We start from the raw sequence: 24,786 nt of genomic DNA on the forward strand, positions 1-24,786 counted from the left end.
GCAGAGTCATGAATCATCCAGGAACCGGCCCAGGCTCCAAGATAATAAATCGGATGTCAGCATTGCGCACTTGGTGGCTCTGGTGCAGAGGCGCCAGCGTTGCCTGGGGTGCTGGGACGCAGGAACCAAGGCTGGAAACGTTCAGGAGGAAGGAGGCACTTGCAATTATTTCCAGATATCAAGGTGGGGGTGGCAAACTGAGGCAGAAATTTCAAATCTGTAGGGAGTGCTCAAAGGGGCACAACTTTGATCACTGTATAATCACGGCAGATACTTTTATGCCCTGCCTGGTTGGCCGACCAAACCTGAGGATGGAGAGCAGCACGGTCAGGTGCGTGCTGAACTGTTCATTACCGCTGGGCCCACTGGCCTCCTGCGACCGGAGATCTGCAGGGGTTGACCCTCCACTGCATTAATTTAGCTCCGAATCTCACTCTAGGGTTGAATTTGGCAAATGTTCCTGCCTGGAAGGGTTTCTGGGACAACATAAAGAAATCAAGAAGTCTGTCTGGCAGGTTTTGAAGTTGAGCGCTGTCTTGCGGTGTTTTCTCTCTCATCTTTTTCCAGGGTGGAATTCGGGGCAGGTATGTAAGGAAGGCAAGGTTTGTGTTGTCATACATACGAGCTCTCCTGATTTCCTTCTCTTTCTTTCTTTCTTTCTTTCTTCTTTTTCAGCCTTCCTTTTATTTCCTAAATAGCTGAGTTGAATGAACCAGCTGGAAACATGAATCTAATGAGTCCAGTTTGCAATCCTAGAGTTGGGGGTTCAGAGGACTCCTAAGCACATCAGTTTATTCCTTGGCTTACCTAGAAATGAGTGAGCTCTGAACTTAAAAATTAAACCTCTGAGTTCTTCAAGCGTCTCTCGCTACCAAAAAGCATCTTTAACATCCTAAGGTCAATTTCAGGGTCTGGGCTAAATTAGATTTGGGCAAGGCACGGACTATGCCAGAATCTGGGGGTTGTGTTCCCAGTGAGGTAAAAGGCCTCTTCTCTAACTTCTCTTGCACATAATTTTGCCGAGGGAGCAGCTGTGACGTGGACAGGAACGTGCAGGGTGAAAAGGCGACTGCAGACAACGCTCAACAGGGGCCATGTCCCCCAGAAGGCACTGCTCTGCCCTCTGTATCAGTTTCCTGGGGTGGCTGGAACAAAGTACGACAAACTGGGGCGGGGCTTAAAACAACAGAAATTTATACTCTCACAGTTCTGGAAGCTACAAGTCCAAAATCAAGGTGTTGGCAGGACCATGTTCTCTCGAAGATTCTATGAGAAAATCTGTCCCAAGCCTTTCTCTTAGCTTCTGTTGTTGCCAGCAATCCTTGGCTTATGGCTGCATAACTCCACTCTGCCTCTGTGGTCACGTGACATTCTCCTTGAACGGCTCTCTTCACATTCCTCCTTCTTCTGAGGACACAGTCATAATGGACTAACCTGCTCCAGTATGACCTCATCTCAACTGGATTACATTTAAATGACCCTATTTCCACATAAAGTCCCATTCTGAGACACCAAAGGTCAGGATGTCAATATGTCTTTGTGGAAGATATAACTCAACCTACAAATCCCTCTCATCTTGGAAAAGGTACAGCTTCTGCCAACAACCCTCTAGAACATTAACATTTTCTCCAGTCAGCAAAACTTAGCCTTATTCTCTAAGCAATGGTAGTAACACTATGCTTATTACTAGTAAAATAGCAGTAGCTATGGGGCCGGCCCCGGGGCGGAGTGGTTAAGCTCGTGCGCGCTGCTTTGGCGGCCCAGGGTTTCCCGGGTTTGGATCCCGGGCACAGATATGGCACCACTCATCAGGCCGTCCTGAGGCAGCGTCCCACATGCCACAATTAGAAGAACCCACAACTAGAATATACAACTACGTACTGGGGCGCTTTGGGGAGAAGAAGAAGGAAAAAAGAAAGATTGGCAACAGATGTTAGCTCAGGTGCCAATCTTTAAAAAAAAAAAACAGTAGTTATTATGATGACAATACAGTTAACATTTACAGACAGTCTCCTAAGCGTCGGATGCTTCACTCATAACTCACTTAAACCTCACGAATCCATGAGTTAGTAACATTAGCTCCATTTAACAGATGAGAAAACTGGGGTTGAAAGAAGTTTAGTCAACTGCCCAAGCTCACACAGCTGATTAGTGGTGGCATTGGAATTTGAACCCAGCAGTGTGACTCTAAGACCTAAGCTCTCACCCCTGTCACATGGCCCAGACCCCTCACGAGCTTCGTTAACTGGGGCGCTCGCCCTGGCCTGTAAGCTGTAAGCAATGGGGACACAGAAAAGGATTCTGTGTCTGCCATGCTGTGTAAGGTCCCACATGTTTATTAATCATAACTTAGGAAAATGCTCTTAACTTTTTTCCCCATTTAATTAAAAAGCACTTTAGGGGCCGGCCCGGTGGCGCAGCGGTTAAGTGCACACGTTCTGCCTCGGCGGCCCGGGGCTCACCTGTTCAGATCCCAGATGCGAACATGGCACCACTTGGCTCACCATGCTGTGGTAGGTGTCCCACATATAAAGTAGAGGAAGATGGGCACGGATATTAGCTCAGGGCCAGTCTTCCTCAGCAAAAAGAGGAGGATTGGCAGCAGATGTTAGCTCAGGGCTAATCTTCCACCAAAAAAAAAAAAAAAGGCACTTTGAACTCCTGAAACGAAGAGTTTCACCATCCTGACCTCTCTCCCCTCTGGTCTGGGATAAAGTCAAGCACCCTGCACTTCTCTACAGACCAGGGCCCGTCTGGCTGTTCTGTTAATAGCAGTTGTCTGGGAAGAGCAGAAAGTACCCAGAAAATCCTCATCTATCTATGCAACCAGCTGTTTACGGAAAGAAAAAAACAGAGGGCGACTCAGAGGCAAAGGATGCCCGGCTGCACTGATCGTGTCTGTTGCTTGAGCTCCTCGGGCCCTCTTCCCGGCAGGGGGGAAACTCAGATGAGGCAGGGCCCACACCTCGCTCAACAAACGCTAAGACCCCACGCGCTGTACCAACCCCGTAATTACAACCAAGTTTAAAAATATTTACATATCTGTCAGGAACAAGGCAGAAGTGACAACGGTTATTGTGTTAGGGTGTGGGATGGGGTGAATTTTTTTCTTTTGAAAATTCTCTCATGTTGTTATATCCCTACATTTACAATTCAAATAGGAATGAATTTTAAAAGCTTACACTAAAAAAGTAAATGTTTGACTAGGTAATAAATGCACACGATACAAAAATTCAAAAGGTAAATGAGTATACAATAAAAAGTTTTCCTACATCTTTGTACCTTGGGTCAGTGAACCCTCTTTCCCAGAAGCCAATGGCGTTTTTTATTTATGCATATTTGCATCTAGGAGCACAAGTACTTGTGCATAAAACATAGTGGAGTACTCACTGTGGCTGGAGACTGTTAAGTCCTTTACGCTTATCAATGGATGGAAGCCTCAGGCTAACCTGATGTCATCATTCCTATTTCTAGATGAGGAATCTGAGTCACAGAGAGGCGAAGGAACTTGCCGAAGGTCACACAGCTATTAAGTCACAGAGCTTAGATTCAAACACCAGCTGTCTGACTCCAGAGCATGTGCTCTTAGTCATTACTCTTTCCAGCTCTTTGTTACCAGTTTTACGGGAATCCTTTCAGAAACATTCCACGCACATGCAAGCATCTATTTTGTGTGTCAAGGGGAGGGGAAAACTATTTTTAAATATTAAGGTCTTAAAAATTCAAAAAGATTTACTTTGCCTAAAGGAGTTAAACTGATGGTCTTCTTTAAGGGGACAGGAAAGAACGAAGGCCGCGGGGCAGTGACCACTCCTCATGGGCACTTTACCGGTGACATACTTCCTGTTGCACAGCAGGCGTGTTACCTCCACCAGGGAACCAAAAGGGGTTCAAGGTCCTTCAGTAACCTGCCCGAGATCACACCCAGGGGAAAGCTGGGATTTGAAACCAAGGATGGCCAACGCTCAAACTCAGGCTCCTTCCAGCCTATGCTGCAACAGAGACACACAGACGGCACGTGTCAGTCCTCCGATCTGCGAGCCTCAACACAGAAGCTCCAGCCCAGAGCCACACAGCAGCGGGGCTCCTCCGGGAAAGTCAGGGTCCAGCAGGAGGCAGCCGCCCAGGCTTCGGGGGACCCCTGGGCCAGCCCTCTGCCGCCCCTAGCAGCACCCTGAAGCTACAAAAGGGGGTGCTTTAATCAAGTCACCAAGCCAAAGACTCCTTTCTCTTGCGGCCTCCACACACTGCCCTCACCCAGATCTTCAAGCATGTCGTGAGAGGCAAAGCCTGAGCCTCTGTGGGAACAGGGACCACAAAGGCCCCATTGTCCCTCTCTACAAAACCCATTTCTGGGTCAATGAAGCGGCTGACCCCGGGCCCACTCCCTTTCTGCTTCCTCGGGCCATAGCCAGGAGGGCGGCAGGAAGACCTATTAGCTCACCACCCTTCTGGTGCCAGGGCTTTTATCCCAAAGGAAAGACATTTAAGATTTACACTTGGGCTAAAGGAACCACAGCGCATCCAGGGTGCCAAACTCCCCTGGCTCACAGGGCTCCTCCCACGCTGGGCACCCCGTTGCCCAGCCCTGGTGCCAGGGTGTTTGGGGCCTCGTATGACCCCACATCGAGGAGGAAGAGCAGGTGAGCGGACACCACGCTCCCGGGCTGGTTATTATCTCCAGCGACAGCGGAAGGGGCGCTCCCGGAATTCAGTTAGCTCAGGGAAAAATTAAAGCGCGCCCTTGCTTTCCTGTCAGAAATAAAATTAAGGGCTCAGATCGATGTTGCCAAGGGCGGGGGGATCTCCGGGAATCTTTAATGGCCTCCTCTACATGTTTTCAAATTCACATTCCCCTTCAACCCTGCCCTTTTAATTGGTTATTTGCGAGGTCATGTTTGCACCAATTTCTCGGGAAGGCTAATGGTGTTTATTTAATGAGAAAATAAAATGTGGAGACAGCTCCAGGGGCTGGTCTCTGAAAGATGGCTCAGGGTGGGGGCTGCGGCTCTTTACCCCACTCCCCGCCCTCGCCCTCCACTGCTGCACAGGCCGAGGGGACTCTGGAGGAGGTCCTGAGATGGGTCAGGGGAGGGCCCAAGGCCTTGGGGGAGTGGGCTGGGGACGTGGTTGGGGTCGGGGGGCAAGGTGGCACTGCCTCTGGGCAAAGCCCTGCAAAGGAGTGGAGAGGTCCGGGGTGTACCCCTCATGGTGGGCGCACACAAGCACACCCACCCCCTTATAAAGCCACGGCTTTAGAATGAGCCCAGCTGGGAGAACCGAACCTTGGGTTCTGAGAATCTAGCAGAGAGGCAAGTGGCTATCCATTTATGCCACTGTTGGCAGTTCTTCCCCGTTCTCATCAAAGTGTGCCCAACTTCAACTCTGTGCATAACTCTTTTCCAGCAGATGCTCTCCAAGTGCTCAAAGGCAGAGATTAATGTTCACATCACTGCCAGCCCCTCCTCAGCACCCCCCAGGTCTCTTCTATCCAGGGTGGACTGGAGGAGACTCAATCATATTGAGTTTCTACCCGCTTCTGAACATTCTATCCCAGAGACGAGGTTCACCAGTATTTCTTAAACAGTTGCCCACACTGACAACGCTCCAGTGTGGGAACACGATTATCACCTCACCCAATCTAAGACCTCTGCTTGCATTCAAGAGCTCAGCTGGCATGCATGGTGGCTACATCGAACCAGGGACTAGACTGAAAGCTCTGTGCGGCTGAGACCCATGGTTGGTGTTAGTGGTCCATGACAGACTGGCAGCTTTCTCGTCGACTGGCCTCCAATTCAGGAGCAGATCAATACCAATAATTATCAGCTATTGGTTTACAGGTTTCCAATAAACCCCTTAACACATCTCACACTTGGGTAGAGTGTGACCAGTAGCTAACACAAGAGATGAGAGAGAAGATTTGAAAGGCGGGGCAAACACAAAGGGCACGACCCCAGTAAGGCTGACCCGGGCAGCAAATCTTGCTCCAGACCTCCACCGTGGGCACTGGTAATTTCCAAGACGCTCCTGTGTCACAACAGCAAAAGCCTCATCATCACCAGCTGGAATTCCACAAACCCTTAGCATGCTGTTACCCCATCCAACAACCCCTTCCCACCCAGAGGCACGTATCCTCTTTGTCAAACATACTCCTTCCTCCATGCCGCAGTCACATTACAGGTTGTGGAGTCCCAACCCCTTCCCTAGGTAAATAAAGTCAGAATGTTAGAATCTCATTTGGGAAAATATGCATACATTATCTTTGACATCCCACACGTACAAATGAAGCAATGCCTTTTTATTTTTAATTTAATTTATGCCTTTGTGAAACTCTTTTTACATGCTCCCACAGTCTTTTTTGGGAAATAGGCACCAATAACCAAATAATTATTACAGTGAGATTCTTAATCACCTTTAGTGTAGATAAAAGAGTCAGTCTGGGCCTCAGAGGTCAATTTCAAAAGTGAGTGTCTGGCAGGTAGTCAGGCCATGAAGGACTGTTTTTTTCTCCTTAGAAAAGCATTATCTTCTATCACAGCTCCAGCTACATCTTACTGGCACTATTTTAATAAATAAGCTGATTACTCGAATTACAGAGGCCTTCAACTTCAGCCAAGTGCTTTCTGGGATGGAGATGCTGCACAAGCTTCCTGGGAGAAGCCAAGCTCAGTCACACGCCCTTGAGGTGAGCCCGCAGAAAGCTCCTCCCTCTGGCTGCACGGGCCCACCACTGCACCCTTCTAGCTCCATAGCTCCAGATTCACCCTGAGAAAGGACTCTCTGTTCAGGGGGCTGCTGGTGATGGTGCTCTCTGAGGTTCACAATGCCATCCTGGGCTGAGGTCGGGATGGGGACTGTGTCAGAGCTGTTCCTCTCCAAAGCCGTCAGCGTTGCACTTGATAAGTGACTGCTAGCAGTTGGGAGAGGAGTCATCTATCACGCTGATCTTTATTTTTCTCTCAGTGTATCCTGTTCCTTCGCCCCTGGCAATGTTCCGGAGCAAACAGGCCTGCTGGGCAATGGAAGCCACAGGGAGTGAGAAGGCGGGTCTCTAAGTCTCTCCTCTGTACTCAGCCAGAAACCATTCCCTTTCCAGCTGACCCTCACCAGGCGATCGGATCAGCTTCAAAGACACCCAGCTCATTTTCCACTGGGCCCCCAACCACCCAGCCCTGATGAGCCAGGCCTGGAGGGACCCAGCAGTGCAGGGTTCACAAACCTAGAGCTCTGGGGTCGGGGTCGGGGGTGGGGGGGAAGCTGAGCGTCCTGTGGAATGAGGCTCAGAGTGAGGTGTATTTCAGCAACCAACATCCTCACCTTCTACTTTCTCAAACACAGCTGAAGAGGGGAGACTGGAGAGAGCTGAACCGCTCCGCCCTCCCTTCCTCCCTCTGGCTCTCAACCAGCCTCCCGCCAACCAAAGAGCGAATTAAAAGGACAGCACCTTGTTGCTTCCCTCCCTTCCCGCCTCCAGCCCCACCTAATCAATACCTAATGCCGAATTCAAGATCTTATCTGAGTTTTGCAAGGATAAAGCAACACACTTTTCCCCAATGATTAAATCCTTTGATGATCCGCCCAGTATTTGTCAGACCACCTCTAACAACTTTTAGAGAGCAAATGAAATGACTCAGGAGACTGGAAAGGCACCCTTTCTCTCTCTCCACTTGGGCACAAATAATCTCATGGAAGGCCATAAAATGAAGCGATGGGCAGGGCCAAGGAAGCTTCTACCAATAGCTCAGCTCCTTGCCTGGCTGCAGGAACCTGCTATGCGGCATTTCGAAACTCAAGGTGCCTCAGTTTCTCCATCTGGTAATGGAGGTGTAGCGTAGTCCAGCAAGCAGGGCTGGTGTGGTGAAGGATAAATAATGAAGAGGTGCTGAAGCCCTTAAAGTCACCAACGCCCTTGCTTTAAACTACTGTCTAGCACTGCGCTTGCAGAGTGGCTAAGAGCACGGGCTCCGGGTCAGACAGGCTGGGTTTACGTCCAAGCTCTGCTGTGACTAGTGCGTGACTCTGGGCAGTTCTGTTCATCAATGGCTGTTTGTCGTAAGAGTCAACAGTATGTGCAGGCACTTCCATAAGCACTTGGTATAGAAACGCTCAGAAAGCATTGGCTGTTTCTATGGAGAGTATGAACATGGCCTGGTTAACACAGAACCCACCGTACCACCAAGGTGTGTGCTGGGATGGGATGCCAGATCCCCCTTCAGGAATGAAGGACATCTTCCCCAGCTGTTGGAAGTGCTGCTGGAAGATGGCCCCAGCTGTTGGTCCCCTCCAGGATTTCCTCAGTACAAGCCCAAGATCACACCCACTTCCCAGCGTGGGCTGCATCCAATGACTGAACAACATATAGGCAGAAAGGCTGGTCCTCTCATGCCAACTGGGGACAGCTGAAGGACCACCTCATCTTCAGAATTCCCCAGGGCATCACAGGTCAGCTTCCCCCTCTGCCCACTCCTCATCAAGAGCACTCTCTAAGCGGGGCTGGCCTGGTGGTGTAGTGGTTGAAGTTCAGCATTCTCTGCTTCAGTGGCCCAGGGTGCACGGGTTGGATCCCAGGCATGGACCTAGACCACTCATCAAGCCATGCTGTGGAGACATCCCATACACAAAACAGAGGAAGATTGGCACAGATGTTAGCTCAGGGCCAATCTTCCTCACCAAAAACAAACACACAAAAAGGAGCACTCCCTAAGGAAGCTCCTGCATGCTAATCCTCATCTCAGGGAACCCCACCAACCAGCAACAACTGCCCCCTCCCTCCCCTGGTTAAAAAAAAAAAATGAAAAAGGAATTAATCTTGGACAAAAAGCTAAATGCCAGGAACATACTTCAGGTCCTGAAGTTCATCAGTGTCAGTTCACATACTGTTCAGAGGAGGCCTGAGGGGTCCAGAGAGGTTAGGGGATGGACCCCCGGCTAGGCATCAAGTGGGCAGCAGAAGCTGGAAGGAGAACTCTCTAAGGGGAAGGGTGGGAAGGCTCCAGGCTTCTATGTGAGTCAGATGCTGAATGACCTTCTTCCTGCTTCCGTGATGTGAGGACACACATCCTGGGAGAGCTCATTGTCTCCCGTCCCCTGGATTCTTTCCCACGGTGCTAGTGAGGTCCAAGTGCAGATATAACATAGGTGGAAACACAGGCTGGTGCTTCTGTGAGCAGGAGGAGCAAACTGCCATGCAGATGTAACTGAGGGCCACCCTTGTCCCTAGGGGACCAACAGGGGACAGGGGCAGGAGGTGGCCACTGTGGGGCAAGGTCTGGAAAATCTGCCCTGACCTCTGGCTCATAACAGCAAATGTGGCCGGAGTGGATCCCATGAGCCTGGCCCACCTGACTCCTACAAGGCCAGGCTCAGTCCACGTAGTTGTCCCTGAACAGCAGCTGTCATAGCTCCAAGCGCACACAAGTGGGTTTCAAAAGGCCTGGGGATGAGGACCAGTCAACGCCCCAAGCTGCCCAGCGGGGCTAGGTTAGAAGCTGGATGAGAAGAGCTTAGCAAGTGCTGTGACGACACAGAGGGGTTTATGGTCTGGGTCTCTTTAAGAGGAAAGCTGGAGGCAGGGCCAGCCAGAGAGGTGTCCCCGACTTCTGCCACTGCTGCACTTTCCTCTTGATAAGATAATGGAAAACAGGAAGCTGGGGAGGTGAAGGGAAGGTTGGGGCAAGGTGGCTGCAAGAGGATTTTATTTTCCGGTGCTTATCGCCTGATTCCAAATGCACATTCCATCAGGCCAGGGATGTGGGGCCCACTTGCTCCATATATATGATTTGTGCTTCTGTTGTGATGTGTTCTTTTTTTTTTTTAAATTCTTTCCTCCCCTAAATGCTCTGAATCACTGAAGTTCTTACCCCAGCTTTATCACCCATTTCAAAGAGAAACCCCTCCACAGCTGTTTGGAAGGTTTGGGAAGTATGTCCCGGCCAAAGCCCCCACCTGCACAGAAAGAACACGGGGTGGGGCACAGATTTCTGTGCAGGAGGAAGGCGGAGGCAGGGTGTCAGCTCATCACTGAAGCTTCCAGGCCCACCTTCCCTCACGCCGTCTCTTCCCCACCCCACCAGCATCAGACCGCGGCCCCACAGGCTGCATCCACTGAGGCTGCCTTCGTGGGTGGGTGGCTAGCGCAGTCGCACACGGCCCCATGCTCAGAAGGGCTTCACTCTGGGTTGAATGCTCTGCTGTCCTCTTGAAATTCTTAATAATTCTTGAATAAGAAGTCCTGCCTTTCATCTCGTTTTGGCTCCACAAATTATGTCACGGGTCCTGCATCCACCGCAGGAATCTTAAACTCCGGCAGGGCGAAGGTCCTGCCTTGGCCGGGGGCAGGACCGTGCCTGTACCAGGGTCTCCGCCCGCCCTTCTTCCTGCCGATGTCCACCAGAGCTCCTGACCTGGGAGACTAAGCGGTGAGGTCCCTGAGGCCACTCTGAGCACTGGCCAGTCAGAGTGGATCTCCCCCACCTCACAACAGGAAACACTTTCCTCACCCAGTTACAGAGGGACAGCGGCCCCATCACTGCACCTAGCGCCTCTGGAAAAAGGCAAGAGGCTTCACCTATAGCAGCAGGCAGCTGGATCAGAAATAAAAGAGAACTCTTCCTGGCACCTCCTCTGGGGCTATGCCCGGGAGCCCAAGGTCCTTAGTGTGAATCCACCTCTGACAGTCACTGGCCCTCTCAGGTCCCTCAAATGACAGCCCCCTTTCCCAGCGCAGCTCTGAGGGTTGAAGGAGATGGTTTATCACGTCCTCCAATCCAGGGCCCAACACAGAGCAGGAGACCAAAAATACCTTCACTCATTGACGTTCAAAAAAAAATGACAACAATATTGCCTGGAAGCTGCTCAGGAATCTTGCAGGATTCTGAATTCTAACACCGAATACTAGGGCCACATTCAGACGGGCCTCGCCTACGCCGAAAAGAAATAGATGAAAACACTCTTCTGAACAAACCCATCCCCATGTGGAGACAACAGAGAAAGAGGAGAATTTGAAATCAGCAGCCTCGGTCCCTACTCTGACTTTGGGTGTATCAGTTACCCTCTCTGAGCTTTGGTTATCTCATCCACAAAAAGAAGGTGACGATAATGATAATGATAATGATAACAATAAAAGGTAACATTCATGCATAGATGATGTGCTTGGCACCACATGCTCCCAACAATCCTATAGGCAGGTACTAATATTACGCCCATTTTACAGATCAATCAACTGAAGCATAGGAGAAGTTAAGTGATTTTTCCCAAAGTCACAACAACCCTCCTGGGGCTGCTGTGAAGATCAAATGAGACGATGCCTGGGGAAGCAGTGCCTGGGAAACCACACAGATGGACACAATGTGGATGGTGATGGAGGATAACCATGAATTGCCCATCACCAGCACCACCTTCCTCTCCCTCTCACTACTCCTGAGCCATGGAGAGGACAAGGGCAATCATTCTACACCTGTAAGCTCTGCTTTTCTCTCCCTGCCTCCCCCTACTCCTCACCCTCCACCCTTCCTCCTCCCTTCCCAATATATACACCACCAACATCCTAATTTTCTGCCCAATCTTCCATTTTCCCTTCTGAGGATGCTGTAGATGGACGCATGAGAAGCCGGCTTACTAGGCACACTCAGGACGGCCCCCTCCTTCTTCCACCTGCCCCCACCAATGATTCCCCCTCTGCTCCTTCCTCCCTTTCACTCAGCCTGCCTGCTCCGAATCGGAGAGACAAACAGTCAGCGCTGGATAACTGCTTCTAATCACAGGTGACAGCCAGAATGTAAACAACACGAGAAACAACTAAACGCCATCCAAGTGGGAAGGAAACACCGCTCACTCCGGCTCCTTCTCTCTAAACACCACTTCCTGCCTCCTTCCTGCCACCTTCGGAAGCTCTGCTCATTAACGCCCCGTTAACAGGAACCCCAGAAACCAGGATCTTCTGGGAGAACAGGAGAATGGAAGGCCAAACCATAGCCTTTGACTGCTTCCTCTGGGGAGGACTTTCTAGATCCGTCCAATTTTCCATTTAAAGCCACCATTTCAACACGTTCTCTTTGGGGGCAGGGGGGGCAGGGCAGGGATCAGAGACCCTTTTGAGAATCTGTTCAAAGTCAGGGATCCTCTCCCAAGAACAGCACAAACATAAAACATTCTGTGTGCCATTTCAGGGCTTCACAGCCCCCAAGATGAGCCCCATTTTCTGAAACACAGATGGGGCATGGAGACCACAGGAGAAACTACAAGAAAGCGCAGATGCCCACTGAACATTCCAGAGGCGCAAGAAGGCTTTTGCAAATCTGCCATCTCTGTACGCACAGAATAAATGACAAGGCTTTTTTTTTGGTTGTTTAGATTGACAGTGTGCTTCTAAACCCCCTCCTTCAACGCAACTTGAGAACTCAATTGTGTAAGTGTATGAATAATTTCCACTTCGATCGGTTAACGCTGAGGTTTAGCAAGGACTAAGAACATGAGGATTACGAAGCTGCCTCCGAATGGGTGCTGGGCGGGGCTGCATAATTAAATGACAGCTCCCACGCCAAAAGGAAATGGTTTTTTAACTGTCCAGTACCTGGATTCTTTGTGCTACTGTGCCCCTCCATTAATACAGATCTTCAACAGATAGTCAACTCCACCTGCCTGATTCTGGAATATTCCTTTAGTCTGTGGGACTGGGGCTAAGAAGAGATGGAGGCCAGGAGAGGACGAAGGGGTAACCTTCTTCCACTGGGGTTCTTACCTCTGTGCCTATTGGTCGTCTTATCAAACATCAGCATTGCATCCTCCACCTGCAAAACAAATAGAGAATAGAGTCTGCTTTAGGAACTTTAACAAAATAGACAAAACATTATATATTTCAGTGGCAGGGGAGGTCCATTATAGAAATCATAGTTGCTCATTAAAAACTATTTGAAAATATAAAAAATTAGAAAGAAAAAAAATCACTGTCTTTCCACCTAGCATAACCACAGGTACATCTGATGTATTTCTCTTAGTTTTTGCTTTTTTTAAAAAAAATAATTTGTGTCTCTTTTAATATAGTTTAAATCATATTGTATGAGTATGGAATTTTCCCCTTGTTCTTTTTTTATATATAACATTACAATATTGCAAACAATCTCCAGATTACTACACCTGAACCCTATCTTTTTTTCCCAATATTTTTATTATGGTAAAAAACACATAACATAAAAATTGTCATCTTGGGGCTGGCCTGGTGGCGTAGTGGTTATGTTTGCACACTCCACTTCGGTGGCCAGGGTTTGCTGGTTTGGATCCCAGGTGTGGACCTACACACCACTTAGCTAGCCATGGTGTGGCAGGCATCCCACATATAAAGTAGAGGAAGATGGGCACGGATGTTAGCTCAGGGCCAATCTTCCTCAGCAAAAAGAGGAGGATTGGCAGCAGATGTTAGCTGAGGGCCAGTCTTCCTCGGTAAAAAGAGGAGGATTGGCGGTGGATGTTCGCTCAAGGCTAATCTTCTTCTTCTTCTTCTTCAAAAAAAGCCATCTTAACCATTTTTAAGGGTAGAGTTCAGGGGTATTAAATATATTCATAATATTGCACTACCATCACCACCAAATATCTCCAGAACTCCTTTCATCTTGCAAAATTGAAATTCTATACCCCTTAAACACTAAGGCCCCATTCCCTGCGTCCCCCAGCCCCTGGCAACCACCATTCCACTTTCTGTCTCTATGACTGTGACTACTCTAAGAACTTAAAATAAGTACAATCACACTATATTTGTCTTTTGGTGACTGGCTTATTTCACATAGCATAACGTCCTCAAGGTTCATCCATACTCCATTGTATGTGTACACCACATCTTGCTTATCCATTCACCCACTGATGGACACTTGGGTTTGAGCTAGTGTGAACAATGCTGCTATGAACATGGGTGCACAAATATCTCTTTGAGTCCCTGCTTTCAATTCTTTTGGGGGTATATTCAGAAGTGAAATTGCTAAATCCTATGGTAATTCTATTTTCAAATTTTTGAGGAACTGTCACACTGTTTCCCACAGTGGCTGTACCATTTTACATTCCCACTAACAGTGCTCAAAGTTCCAATTTCTCCACATTCCAGCCAACATATTTTTTCCTGGAGTAATTTTGCTAGTTGTCATCCTAATGGGGGTGAGGCATCGTGGATACTGTCTTGACTGCCGCGTAGCATTTCATGGAGTGAGAAGCTATAGCTTACTTAATCATCCTTCTCATGGATATTTACAGTTTCCAGTTATAAACAGTGCAGCTTGAACATCTTGATTGTTGTGGGCAGAACTGTGTCCCCTCCACTAAATTCTTATGTTGAAATCCCAACCCCTAGTATCTCAGAATGTGACTGCTTTTGGAGATAGGGTCTTTAAAGAGGTAATTAAGTTAAAATGAGGTCATTAGAGTGGGCCCTGATCCAGTATGACTGGTGTCCTTATAAGAAGAGGAAATCTGGACACAGGTACAGAGGGAAGACCACATGAAGACAGAGAGACGGTGTCCACCTGCGAGCCAAGGAGAGAGGCCTTTGAAGAAACCCACACTGCCAACACCTTGATCTCGGACTTCTGGCCTCCAGAATAGTGAGGAAATAGATTTCTGCTGTTTAAGCCACTCGGTCTGTGGTACTTTGTTATGGCAGCCCCAGCAGACTAATACATTGATGCTAAGACCTTTTCAAAAGCACCAAAGAGAAGAAAATAGCAAGGGCATCCATCCTCTGCCTCTCTTCCTAGTCCTTCCTCAGTCCTCCCAGGCATCCTGCTGCCCTTTTAATATTTCCAGCAGTAAGATTTCAGGATCCACACTCAATTCCCACGCAGAGCTCAAGAAACTCACACTTATCGAACCAGATTCGGCTTTAAATTCCACTCCTTTTACTTATGATCCAATCCCCTATTTGTTCCTCAAAAGACACATCTTTAGGGCAAGTGTTGTCCTAGCCAATGAGCTACTCACCTGGGGACTGGACCTGTTTGGGCAGGTGAGCAGCCTGGTCTCTTCCTTCATTTTGTGCCCAAGGTTGGCAGTAAAAATACAACACAACCCACAGGGCTGTGGGTGGACAAAACTGTTAGCCAGAAGGCTCTGTGCTTGTAGTAATTTCAGTGTGTGCGTGGTTGGGAAGAACTGAGCACTGTTCACTGGAGCTCAAAGGCTCACAAATGAGCTTGGAGGCCTGAGCTGAGCCAGCTGAGAAAAGGAATCATACGCTATTCATTCCTCACTCCTCCCAGACTACAATCTCCAATGGAGAAGAGGACACTGGGTGAAGCAATAAAACCAGACCTCTAGACAAATCAAATCTATTTTTCTAGATGCTACCAAATGTAATAGGGAGAAAGGCAAAGTCAGGGAAGAACGGTTGAGGGGCTAGGCAAGCCAGACACAAACCTCGAAGGGACTGGCCTAGCTTAAAAATCCCTCCTGGAGTCAGGGCCCCCTCTTGTTGCTAAGCAACCGGGCCTGAACAAACAGACTCCTGGGGCCTTCCCCTTCTGGTCCCCATTTCTGAAGTCAGTTACTGGGAGGAAAATGGCCTTGCGTGGTGACTGCTCCTCTGGCAGGAAAGCCGTCCTCTCTCTCCTGGGCACCAGGCTGAGGGGAGTAGGTGATGCTAGTTTGGAGATGGGGGACCTTCTCCAAGGCAGGCTGGAAGAGTCTCCCAGGCACCTGCTGAGGCCATACCCACCACAGCCATCTGCCTCTCATGCGCCACTCAGCAAAACCCCCAGAAGATCAACTGGTATGTTTGTACACAGAGTAGTCACACTTGAGCATATGGTATCGCAGACTCAGACCCCGGGCCTCGAGAAGAATTCCAGTGCCTGGGGTGCGGGTGGTGGGGGGGGGGGAAGCCTGCTGGATATCACGCAGGTAAATGTGACATCTGTTTCGCACCCATCTCCATATTTTCTAAGATGTTTGCCAAGTCCTTATTTTGAGCCGAAAATGCCTAACAGTAAGGAAAACAGCCTCCCTTCTGTGTTGGCTGTGTTTTGGTACTGAAACTCAGATCCCCTTAGGAAAGAAATATTTTGAATTTAAAAACTGTATTTCAAACCCCTCTTTCAACAGTGTGTAACTGGCTCCCACTTTTCCTTCCTGAGTCTGGACATTCTCTGACGCTGCCCTTCTAACATTCACTCCACCCCGCTGAGCGAGGGGGAGGATCCGTGTATGTTTTTAGGGCGACCATTGTCACACAGAAGAGAGCTCTCTCCTCCACAGTCCAGCTGTACAATGGGACTCGCAAAGCCCTCCTGAATAGATAAAGTGTCAGGGCGAAAGAAAAATTCTATTAACGCTTTACAAAATAAAACATCTAAGAAGTAGCTAGAGAGGCAAGAAAAAGCGAGAAAAAATCAATCTGGATAAGTCCCGGCGCTCAAGGGGAGAAAACTTTTCAGTGATTGCAAAACACTTATTAATTCAGAGAAGCCATCAATGCGATGGAAATCTGGCAGAACAGCAAGAGCTGAAACTGGAAGAATTTGAATATACAAAGACTGAATAGAATGAAAAACACGGCCTCACATACGGGGCTGTTTCTCACGGTTCTGTGTGAAGCAAACAGAAGCGGCCTGTGTGGGTCTCCATCACAGGGGGCGGAGGGCTACAGTCAAGGTAACCGTATTCTACCCCGGAGCGAGCAAACTGAGAACTCTGTCTCTGTCTGTCTGTCTGTCTCACTCCCACTCATGGAACCCAAAGAGTTAGCTGGCTGTGCAGAGTCATCAACATGCAGGCCAGGCCTCACTCAGGGTGTCAGAAGAACGCAAAAACATGGGGCTGGACACAGGAGTTTTTCTGACCTCAGGCAGAAACACCATCAACCCCTGTTAAGCGCCTCCTCAATGGACCCCACTCTCCTCCTCAAGATCAGCGCTGATATTTATTTTGTGTTGACAGTGCCTTCACCAGCCTTACAGATTTCTTTGTACCAGAGGTGGGCCCCACGGCCTAGTGGTCTTGGGGGTCCCCAGTGGGAGTGGCAAGGAGAGGACCTTCTGAACCTCAGCATGCCTGGTCAGCTCTGAGAGAAGGAGCTAGTTCCAACCTTGAGATGTGCCTTTTAATAACTTCAGGCAGGTTTAAAATGCAGCCCTGGCACCCTTGGTGGTGTATCTTTGTGAATGAAAAAAAGCAGGGTAAAGTAACTTTTAAGTGAGATGGTTGGGGAGGCCCCTCTGTCTGGACACCAGAAGGTCCTGAACATATGTTTCTGCCTATTATAAGGTTCAGACCAGGCTGTAACAGCCTCAGAGGTGTGTACCATGACACATCACATCTGAGAGTTAATAGTGGGAGCTATACTGTTAGTCTCTATTGCCCACGGGCTTGGGGCAGGGCTTCTCAAACTTCATCCACATCAGAATCACGTGTGTGACTCGTTAAAACACAGATCTCCTGGGCCTCAGGGCCAGTGTCTGATTCAGTAGTATTTGCATTTCTTTCTTTCTTTTTTTTTTTGGTGAGGGAGATTGGATCTGAGCTAACATCTGCTGCCAATCCTCCTCTTTTTGCTTGAGGAAGACTGGCCCTGAGCTAACATCCACCCCAATCCTCCTCTATTTTGTATGTGGGTCACCACCACAGTGTGGCTGATGAGTGGTCTCGGTCCGTGCCCAGGATCTGAACCTGTGAACCTGGGTCGCCAAAGCAGAGAGCTCTGAACTTAACCACTACACCACCGAGGGGCCTCAGCATTTGCATTTCTAACAAGCTCCTGGTGATGCTGATGAAGCTGCTGGCCTGTGGACCCCACCTCCCATGTGCGGCTCTAAGGATGAGAAACGAGAACAAAGGTTAGTAGACAGCGGACAGACTGCTTCTTCCTCTTTACACACACTGAGTCCTCAACCCAGGAACAAAATTCTCTTCCAGAGGCAACAAATACACTCCAGCGTGGCAACAGTTCTACTTCTTTGTTCCCCGTCCCTTGGATGTTCATGTTCTAAGATGCTGAAAATGATGACAGTAGAACACATGATGGAAACAATAACAAGAAGAGAGATTTCTTCGTGGCCAGCAAGCTGCCCCCACACCTAATGCAGGACAATTTGGATTCTCTCAGGAGGATACAAACTTTCCTTCGAACAGATAAACTCCAGCCATGTCTACATCATTCAGCCAACTCAGTCTTGATTAGAATATCGAGGTAACATTATATCTACTTTTATGCAACATATATTTATTAGGCACTCACCATCTGCAAAGCCTCAGCCTAAGTACAAATAAGGGACATATTATATAGGTCTGTGGTAGACTGACTGCACTAATGCCCTGCACCCTTAACCCTGTAATTTTGCAGTTCTTCTCCCAAAAGAGGTGAGCCTATCTCCCCATCCTGTGGATCTGGACGTAACCTGTTATGGTCAATAAAAGGGGGTGGAGAGAACAGTATGCTCATTTTGGGCGTGGCCTTGAGAGGGTCTGCATGTTTCTGCTTGTCCTCTCTCACGCCTCTGCCATCACCATGAGAAAGGCATGGCCAGGCTAGCCTGCTGGAGGATGAGAGGCCCGGTGAGCAGGGCCAAGCCCCCTCAGTTGCTCCAGCTGAGGCCCCCCTAGAGGGGCTGACAGCTAGTCAATCCCAAAACATGCAAGCAAGCCCAGCCAAGATCAGGAGAATCACTCCTAGTGGGCTCTAGGCACGTGAAATAAACAGCTATTGTCTGCCACTGAGGTTTAGTGGTTGTTTGTTACACAGCATTCTGGTAAGAGGTAACTCATCTATGGTCCCTGTTCTCAAAAGAAAAACCTTTCAATTTATCAGAAGATATACAGACAGTCTCAAATAATACCAGACGGTGAACAAAGGCAAGAAAAGGGGTGGAAGGAGGTAAAACGCAGAACGTGGGCTGACGATTAAACTATCAAATTCCCAACTGCAAATAGAATACAGATATCAGGGTGCAAAGGGACTGCTTCTAAATCTCATCGAAGCCGCAAGGTTGGAGACAGAGGTCCTGGAAGCGCCAAGAGAAATTGGCAACGTGTTCCTCACTAAATGAGCACCATGAAAATCAGCAATAATTAGCACTCCAGTCAGTGGGTGCTGCCTCTCTAATCCTAATTCATTTAATGAATGAGCAAGCCCTCTTTATAATGAGTCAAAAGATTTATTGTGAGCCAGACATTCTTGCTGGGCGATTTTAGAAGTAGCCAGATGGTGTTGACCATATCCAGAGGTGAGACTTTAGCCAGTGTGGCCCACATGCTAGCCGAAGAGGAAACCCTTCAAGTCACAAAGCCAAGAAGATCCTAGAAAGAGAGGTCAAAAATTCTGTTTGTTGGGCCTGCCCCAGTGGCGTAGCAGTTGAGTTTGCAAGCTCTGCTTCGGTGGCTCAGGCTTTGTAGGTTTGGATCCTGGGTGAAGACCTAGCACCACTCATCAAGCCACGTTGTGGCAGCATCCCACATAAAATAGAGGAAGATTGGCACAGATGTGAGCTCAGGGCCAATCTTCCTAACCAAAAAAAATAAAAAAATTCTGTTTGTCAAGTTGGTTGGCCAAGGTTGTGATCCTAGAGCGTGCCCCCAGATCACTGCTTCTTCTGCTGGCAGTTTTGGCTCCCTAAGCACAGACTGGGTAAGTGAAGATGATTTGGGGATGCAGAAAACTCGTTCCCAGGAGACGGCTCAAGGGAAGAGTTGCTGATAATAACTCAGCGGGTCCTGGGAGGGAGCTCAGGGCGGCAGGCGGTGCGGCACACACTGTGGGCAGGATCCAGGTTCTAACCCCAGCTCCATCAGGATCTCACTGAGGACAAGTCACCTCCCTTCTCTGTCCTCAGTTTCTCATCTGTGAAAGGATGGAACTGTACAAGATGCTCACGGAAGATCAGTTCACAAAGACTCTGCCTAGAATGCTGAAATGGCCCGCAGAGCCTGCTGGGATAACATCTGGGAGCATCGAATTCACCACTGGTCCTTTGCAAACCCTCTGTTCTGTGAGGCTGTTCCAGAGCTTTGCTGTGGTCAACACACCCTGAGAAATTTCCTACTCCTCTTGAGGATACAAATACACACACCCACACGCCACCCGTATCAAGAACAAAGCAGGAAATGGCACTTCAAATGAGCCTTAAATTATCCAGTCAGACACAAGGAGGCAGAGGGAAGGAAAAAAGAAACGCAGCTCTTCATACGCCCCCAGAACAAATGCCCTTGGATTTCGCTTCCTGCTCCCACTCAAACGCCTCGAGCGTTGGTTTAAATAAACTCCCGTAAACGCAATGCCGTGATAGTACAGTGCGTAGGGCTTAATGGGCCTTATTATGCTCTAAAAACTCAAGGCACTGAAGTCACGAGAGTGGAGACTCGTATACGAGGCAGGACTGCCCAGGACAGGGGAGCCTGGAGTCCGTGCTGGAGACAGGGGCTGCCTTATCCCGGGATTATCTCAGAACGCAGGATGGCACCAGCTCTCAGCTTCTCCCCCAGCCAGCGTGGACAAAGACAGAATCTGTGTGCGCCCTGAAGCTCAGTAACGGTGTCTAGTTCCTTGAAATGAGACTTTCCAGTGTGCTGCGGCCTTGCAAAGAGGGAGTCTGGTCTATCTTTAATCACTGCCCAAAAGTAAGAACAGAGGGGCAAAGGGAGCAGCCAGGAAAATCCCAGTAGTTCATGCTGAAATCTACATCAGTGGTTTTCAACCTCGAGCGCTCACCAGAATCCCTCGAAGAACTTTTAAAAATCCCTGCTGCCGAGGCCACACCCCGACCTGTTCAACCAGCCCTGCGGAGTGGGGCGCCCGCGGAGTAGGGTGTAGAGCTCCCCGCTGATTCCAGGGGGCAGCCAAGGCTGAGAACCACCGACTAAACGGCTAAACGGCTGAATACAGACGAGCTGAGCCTTGATTGCAGCACATGTGCGTGTAGAGGGGCCCTAAATAAAAGGGGCGTTACGTGGGCCTTCGGCCGCCTAAAGATGGGCTGTTCATCTCCTGCCAGACGTCAGGATCAGGCAGGCCCTTTGTCATATGCTGCTTTTGGGGGCTGTCCTCACCTTGTCTTGGTCTTAGGACAAGAGGGCCAAAGTTATTTATTGGAAGCAGCTCAGAAGAGCCCAAAACTGAACACAGGACTTCAACGAGCGAATCTGTAGCTTTTCTCTCACCATCACCAATATTTTCACATATATCATAGCTCTGGGCCTCACAAGAACCCCAAGAGACAGGAACTATTACAAATTCTCTGAGGCTCAGTTTCCGCTGGTCACCCTGGGGCTGGCAAGGGGCTGGGCCCAGGACTCGGCCACTGGTCTGAGAGGCCCAAGTCTGGCCCAGCCCAGCCCTGCCTGCCTGCCCCATCTCAGGTGCAGTCACCCCCTCGCTGCGGGCACACGAGCTCCCCAGTCCCCCCATCTCTGTGCATTTAGCCCCGGAAGACTGCAGCAGTGGGGCAGCTCTCAGAGCATCTCTCCTAGCTGCTGCTGCTAGAAACTTTTTCCTTCACTCCAAGAGTTAAAAAATTCTAGTTTGCACCCACCTGAAAGCTCGTCTGTTTTCACACCCATGCCTCTAACTGAATAATAAGAGAAACAGTCTGCTTCGTTTCTCCTAAACTCCTTTTTTTATTGTAGCAAAATATACACAACATAAAATTTACCATTTTAACCATGTTTTGGTACACAGTTCAGTGCATGAAGTGCATTTCCTAAACTTTTCACAGAAGAGTCCTATGATGGCCAGAAAGTTCTATCCCCATTGGCAAGACTCTTCTTCACTGGCCCTGTTTTCTCCTACTTTTCACTCTCTTGGGGTCATTCCATCTTCGCGTTTAACTTAAACACCACCAGCATTCCTCAGATAGCAGTTATGCATTCAACAAATGGACACTTGTCCATGGGAGCTGAAGGGTGGGGCTGTCCACAAGACTCCATCCTGGAGGTTCAGACACGTTACTCACCCTAAGGCAAAGCCTCCTGCTGGGAGGTTCCGATTCCACAAGTAAATATGAGACTGTAAGTTACGAAATGCCTATTCCCCTCGAAATGATGATTATCGTAATAGCCACCACTTACTGAGCTTAATGGGCAATTTGCAAAGCTCGTTTAATGATCACAATAGCTCTGAGGTAGATATTATCATACCCATTATACAGGTGAGAGAACTGTGGCTCGGTGCAATCAAGTGACTTGCCTAGGATCCTGCATGCAAGTGGTGGAGCAGAATTTAAACCAGAAGCATCCCTGTGTCTTTCTACTCCTCTCTCTTCCTTGTGTTCTATTCTGAATCCCTAGGGCTTAGCGTAGGGCCATGGTCTCCTGAATGATCCAACAAACACTGTGTAAAACTCTACCAACAAGTGAAGAGAGGTGATGATGTCCCCAAGAACACAGCGATACACAGCCTCTGGTAGGCTCAGGAGAGGAGGGCATGACTGGAGAGGCAAAGGACAGAGGAGGATGGAGGGTCTCTTCCTTTCAGATGGGCGAACTGGGAAAGCCCAGAGATCACTTGGCTGCCCTGCGGTCACAGAGCTGAAACTGCAGAGGGCTCCTAAACCCAGTCCAGGGCTCGGCCCACGTGAGTCCCTGCTGTGTGTGGGTGCTAAGAATGCTGAGTGTGTCCCCCTTCCTAGAGTTGTTAGAAAGGCTTAAATGGTGACTAAGGTGCCTAACGTATGGAAGACAGACACTGTCTCAAGTCACTGCACAGTCCCTGGCAAGCCCCTCCAGGAGCCGGCTTGGTGGGCATATACATGCATGTGAACATACATGCATGCATGCACACACATGCACAACCCACAAAGATAAGCAGGGAGCTAACACCCAATGCTGTTTGTCTTCCCACTGCAAATGGGTCACACCTAGGGACAGCCACTAAAAGAATCAGCATGTCATTGGGGGAACAATTGCAGGAGGCCCCATATCAAAACTGAGCAAGGGAAGCAAGAGTCGGCCTGTGCAACATATGGTCGGGGTGGGGGCTCCATTCCAGCTGTGCAGGCAAAGCCTGGGGCCCCGGCACCACCTCGGGGGGTGGAAGAGGAGGTTCGCTCTGGGGATATCTGAGCCGGGGTTTAGATCGAGGCAGCGAGGGAAGGGAGGTGAGAGGGACACCAAGAGAGGCCAGGCAGGAGCTGTTGGAGGAAAAGCAGTTGGTTCCGGCAGACTTGACAGCTGTCACACGGAAATGGCATCTGGCCTAACGGCCTCTTGTGCGAGGTGCCTTCGAGTGGCGGCTGCTGCGCTCTGGAAATCCACAGCCGTTTACAGCTTTGGTTGTAAGTGCGTGCGTGCATGCATGCATGCAAGTGTGCGCTGGGGGCGGGGGGAGAGGCAGGCAGGCTGCCTAATGCTCCTGTCTCCCCCCCATCCAGCCTCTCCCCATCAGGCCTCACCTACCGTGAAAAAGGCCCAAACCTGCCAGCTCCGGAGGAGACAGGCAAATCATTAGTGGCGCACTGATGTGCCGTAACACTCTCTTGCATTCCCATTAAACAAATACTAAACTGCTAATTGCCAAAATAGATCTCCACGACTCTGACCGAACAGGGGAAGGGTTTATAATTACCAAGTGTGAAAATGCACAGCCTGTAAATAACCACCTCATCTGTCCTAATACGGGCTGATATTGATGGGCATGAAATAAACATCAGGACCAAATGGAAAAATCATCCACATCTCCTGTGGCCAATGCAATCTCGAATGGTGACAAGCGTAGCTGCAGCCATACGCTCAGGGAGGGGAGAGGGGAGAAAGGAGTTTTGTAGGCTTGGAAAGTCTAGGTTCTAATACTGACTTCAATCCACTAGGCCATTTGCTGCTTCTTTCTGCCTGGAAAATAGGGAGGGTAAACGGCCCGGTTTGATAGGATGGAGGGCTTGTCTGCACCTCGGAAAGCCTGGGGCCTGGGGCCTGGGGCCTGGGCCAGGGAACTTGTGGTGCATGAACCTCTGGGACAGGGCTTCAGATCCCTCTTCCGTGCCCCCTTTAAGAGACTGGTTGGTGAGGATGGAGAATGAGTTCTGCTACGGGGACACATTTATTCATTAAGCCAATATTTATTAAGGCTCTACGGTCTGCGCAACACAGAGAGTTGGTTGCAGAGCACAGATAAAAAGGATCTGGGTTTAGAATGACCCTTGGGCCTTCTGACACCCCCATGCCACAGTGCCTCCCTCTCCCCGACTGTCCCCTGCCACTGGGATGGGAGGTAGTCTGGTCTATCAGATTCCAGAGGCCCACCTCTCTCCTAGACTGCACCTGGTGGGGGTGGGGGTGGCTGGTGACATGCCAGAGGTCACAGGCAGGGTCCCTGCAGCCTCTTGAGCCCTAACACCTTCCAGCTCCACCAGCCTGTGATTCTGAGGAGTTCGGCCAGGTCTGGGAGTGAAAGTCCGAAATCAGTGGAGAGGAGGTTCCATTGGTCTCACAATCACAGACTTGGGAGTGAGAAGTGACCCAGAGTCACTGCTCCACTTCCCACCCAGAGCAGGAATCCCTTCTCCAAGGCTGCTTTGAACCCCTTCTGGAGCTTCAAAGGCTCGGAGCATCTCTCCCCCACGCCCTCGCTCGAGCTGCTCAGGCCTGAATTCAGCAGCAGTGGTACTCGGATGCCCGAAGTGGCAGCTTCCTCTGATCTGAAGCTCAGTTTTGGCACACGGCAGAATCCTGTGAACCGCATGGCATCGGGCACCTGAATCAGAGCACCAAGCACGCCTCACCCCCCAAAGCTGCTTAATGGGGCTTTAATGGCATCTGAAGAAGTTCCTGCTCCTCCCCCTCTGAACTGCCTGAGAGCCAATCTCCTCAGCCCCTCGTCGCTAAAGT

The 24,786-nt window shown here is 49.6% G+C and overlaps 1 protein-coding gene across 22 annotated transcripts in view; it reads right to left on the reverse strand.

Annotated features, from left to right (window-relative positions):
* The window catches only part of MSI2 (musashi RNA binding protein 2), a 385,662-nt gene that overhangs the window by 128,882 nt on the left and 231,994 nt on the right, over positions 1-24,786 (reverse strand). For all 22 annotated transcript variants that reach the window (XR_011493763.1, XR_011493761.1, XM_044745662.2 and 19 more), the window contains exon 7: positions 12,740-12,788. Coding sequence is in view for 20 of the 22 variants with exons in the window: in XM_044745662.2 (XP_044601597.1) it covers positions 12,740-12,788 (49 nt within the window). In the remaining 2 variants the exon portion in view is untranslated. The remainder of the gene's footprint in view (positions 1-12,739; positions 12,789-24,786) is intronic.

The sequence above is a fragment of the Equus asinus genome, chromosome 13 (genome assembly GCF_041296235.1).
Source record: "Equus asinus isolate D_3611 breed Donkey chromosome 13, EquAss-T2T_v2, whole genome shotgun sequence".
Taxonomy (NCBI): domain Eukaryota; kingdom Metazoa; phylum Chordata; class Mammalia; order Perissodactyla; family Equidae; genus Equus; species Equus asinus.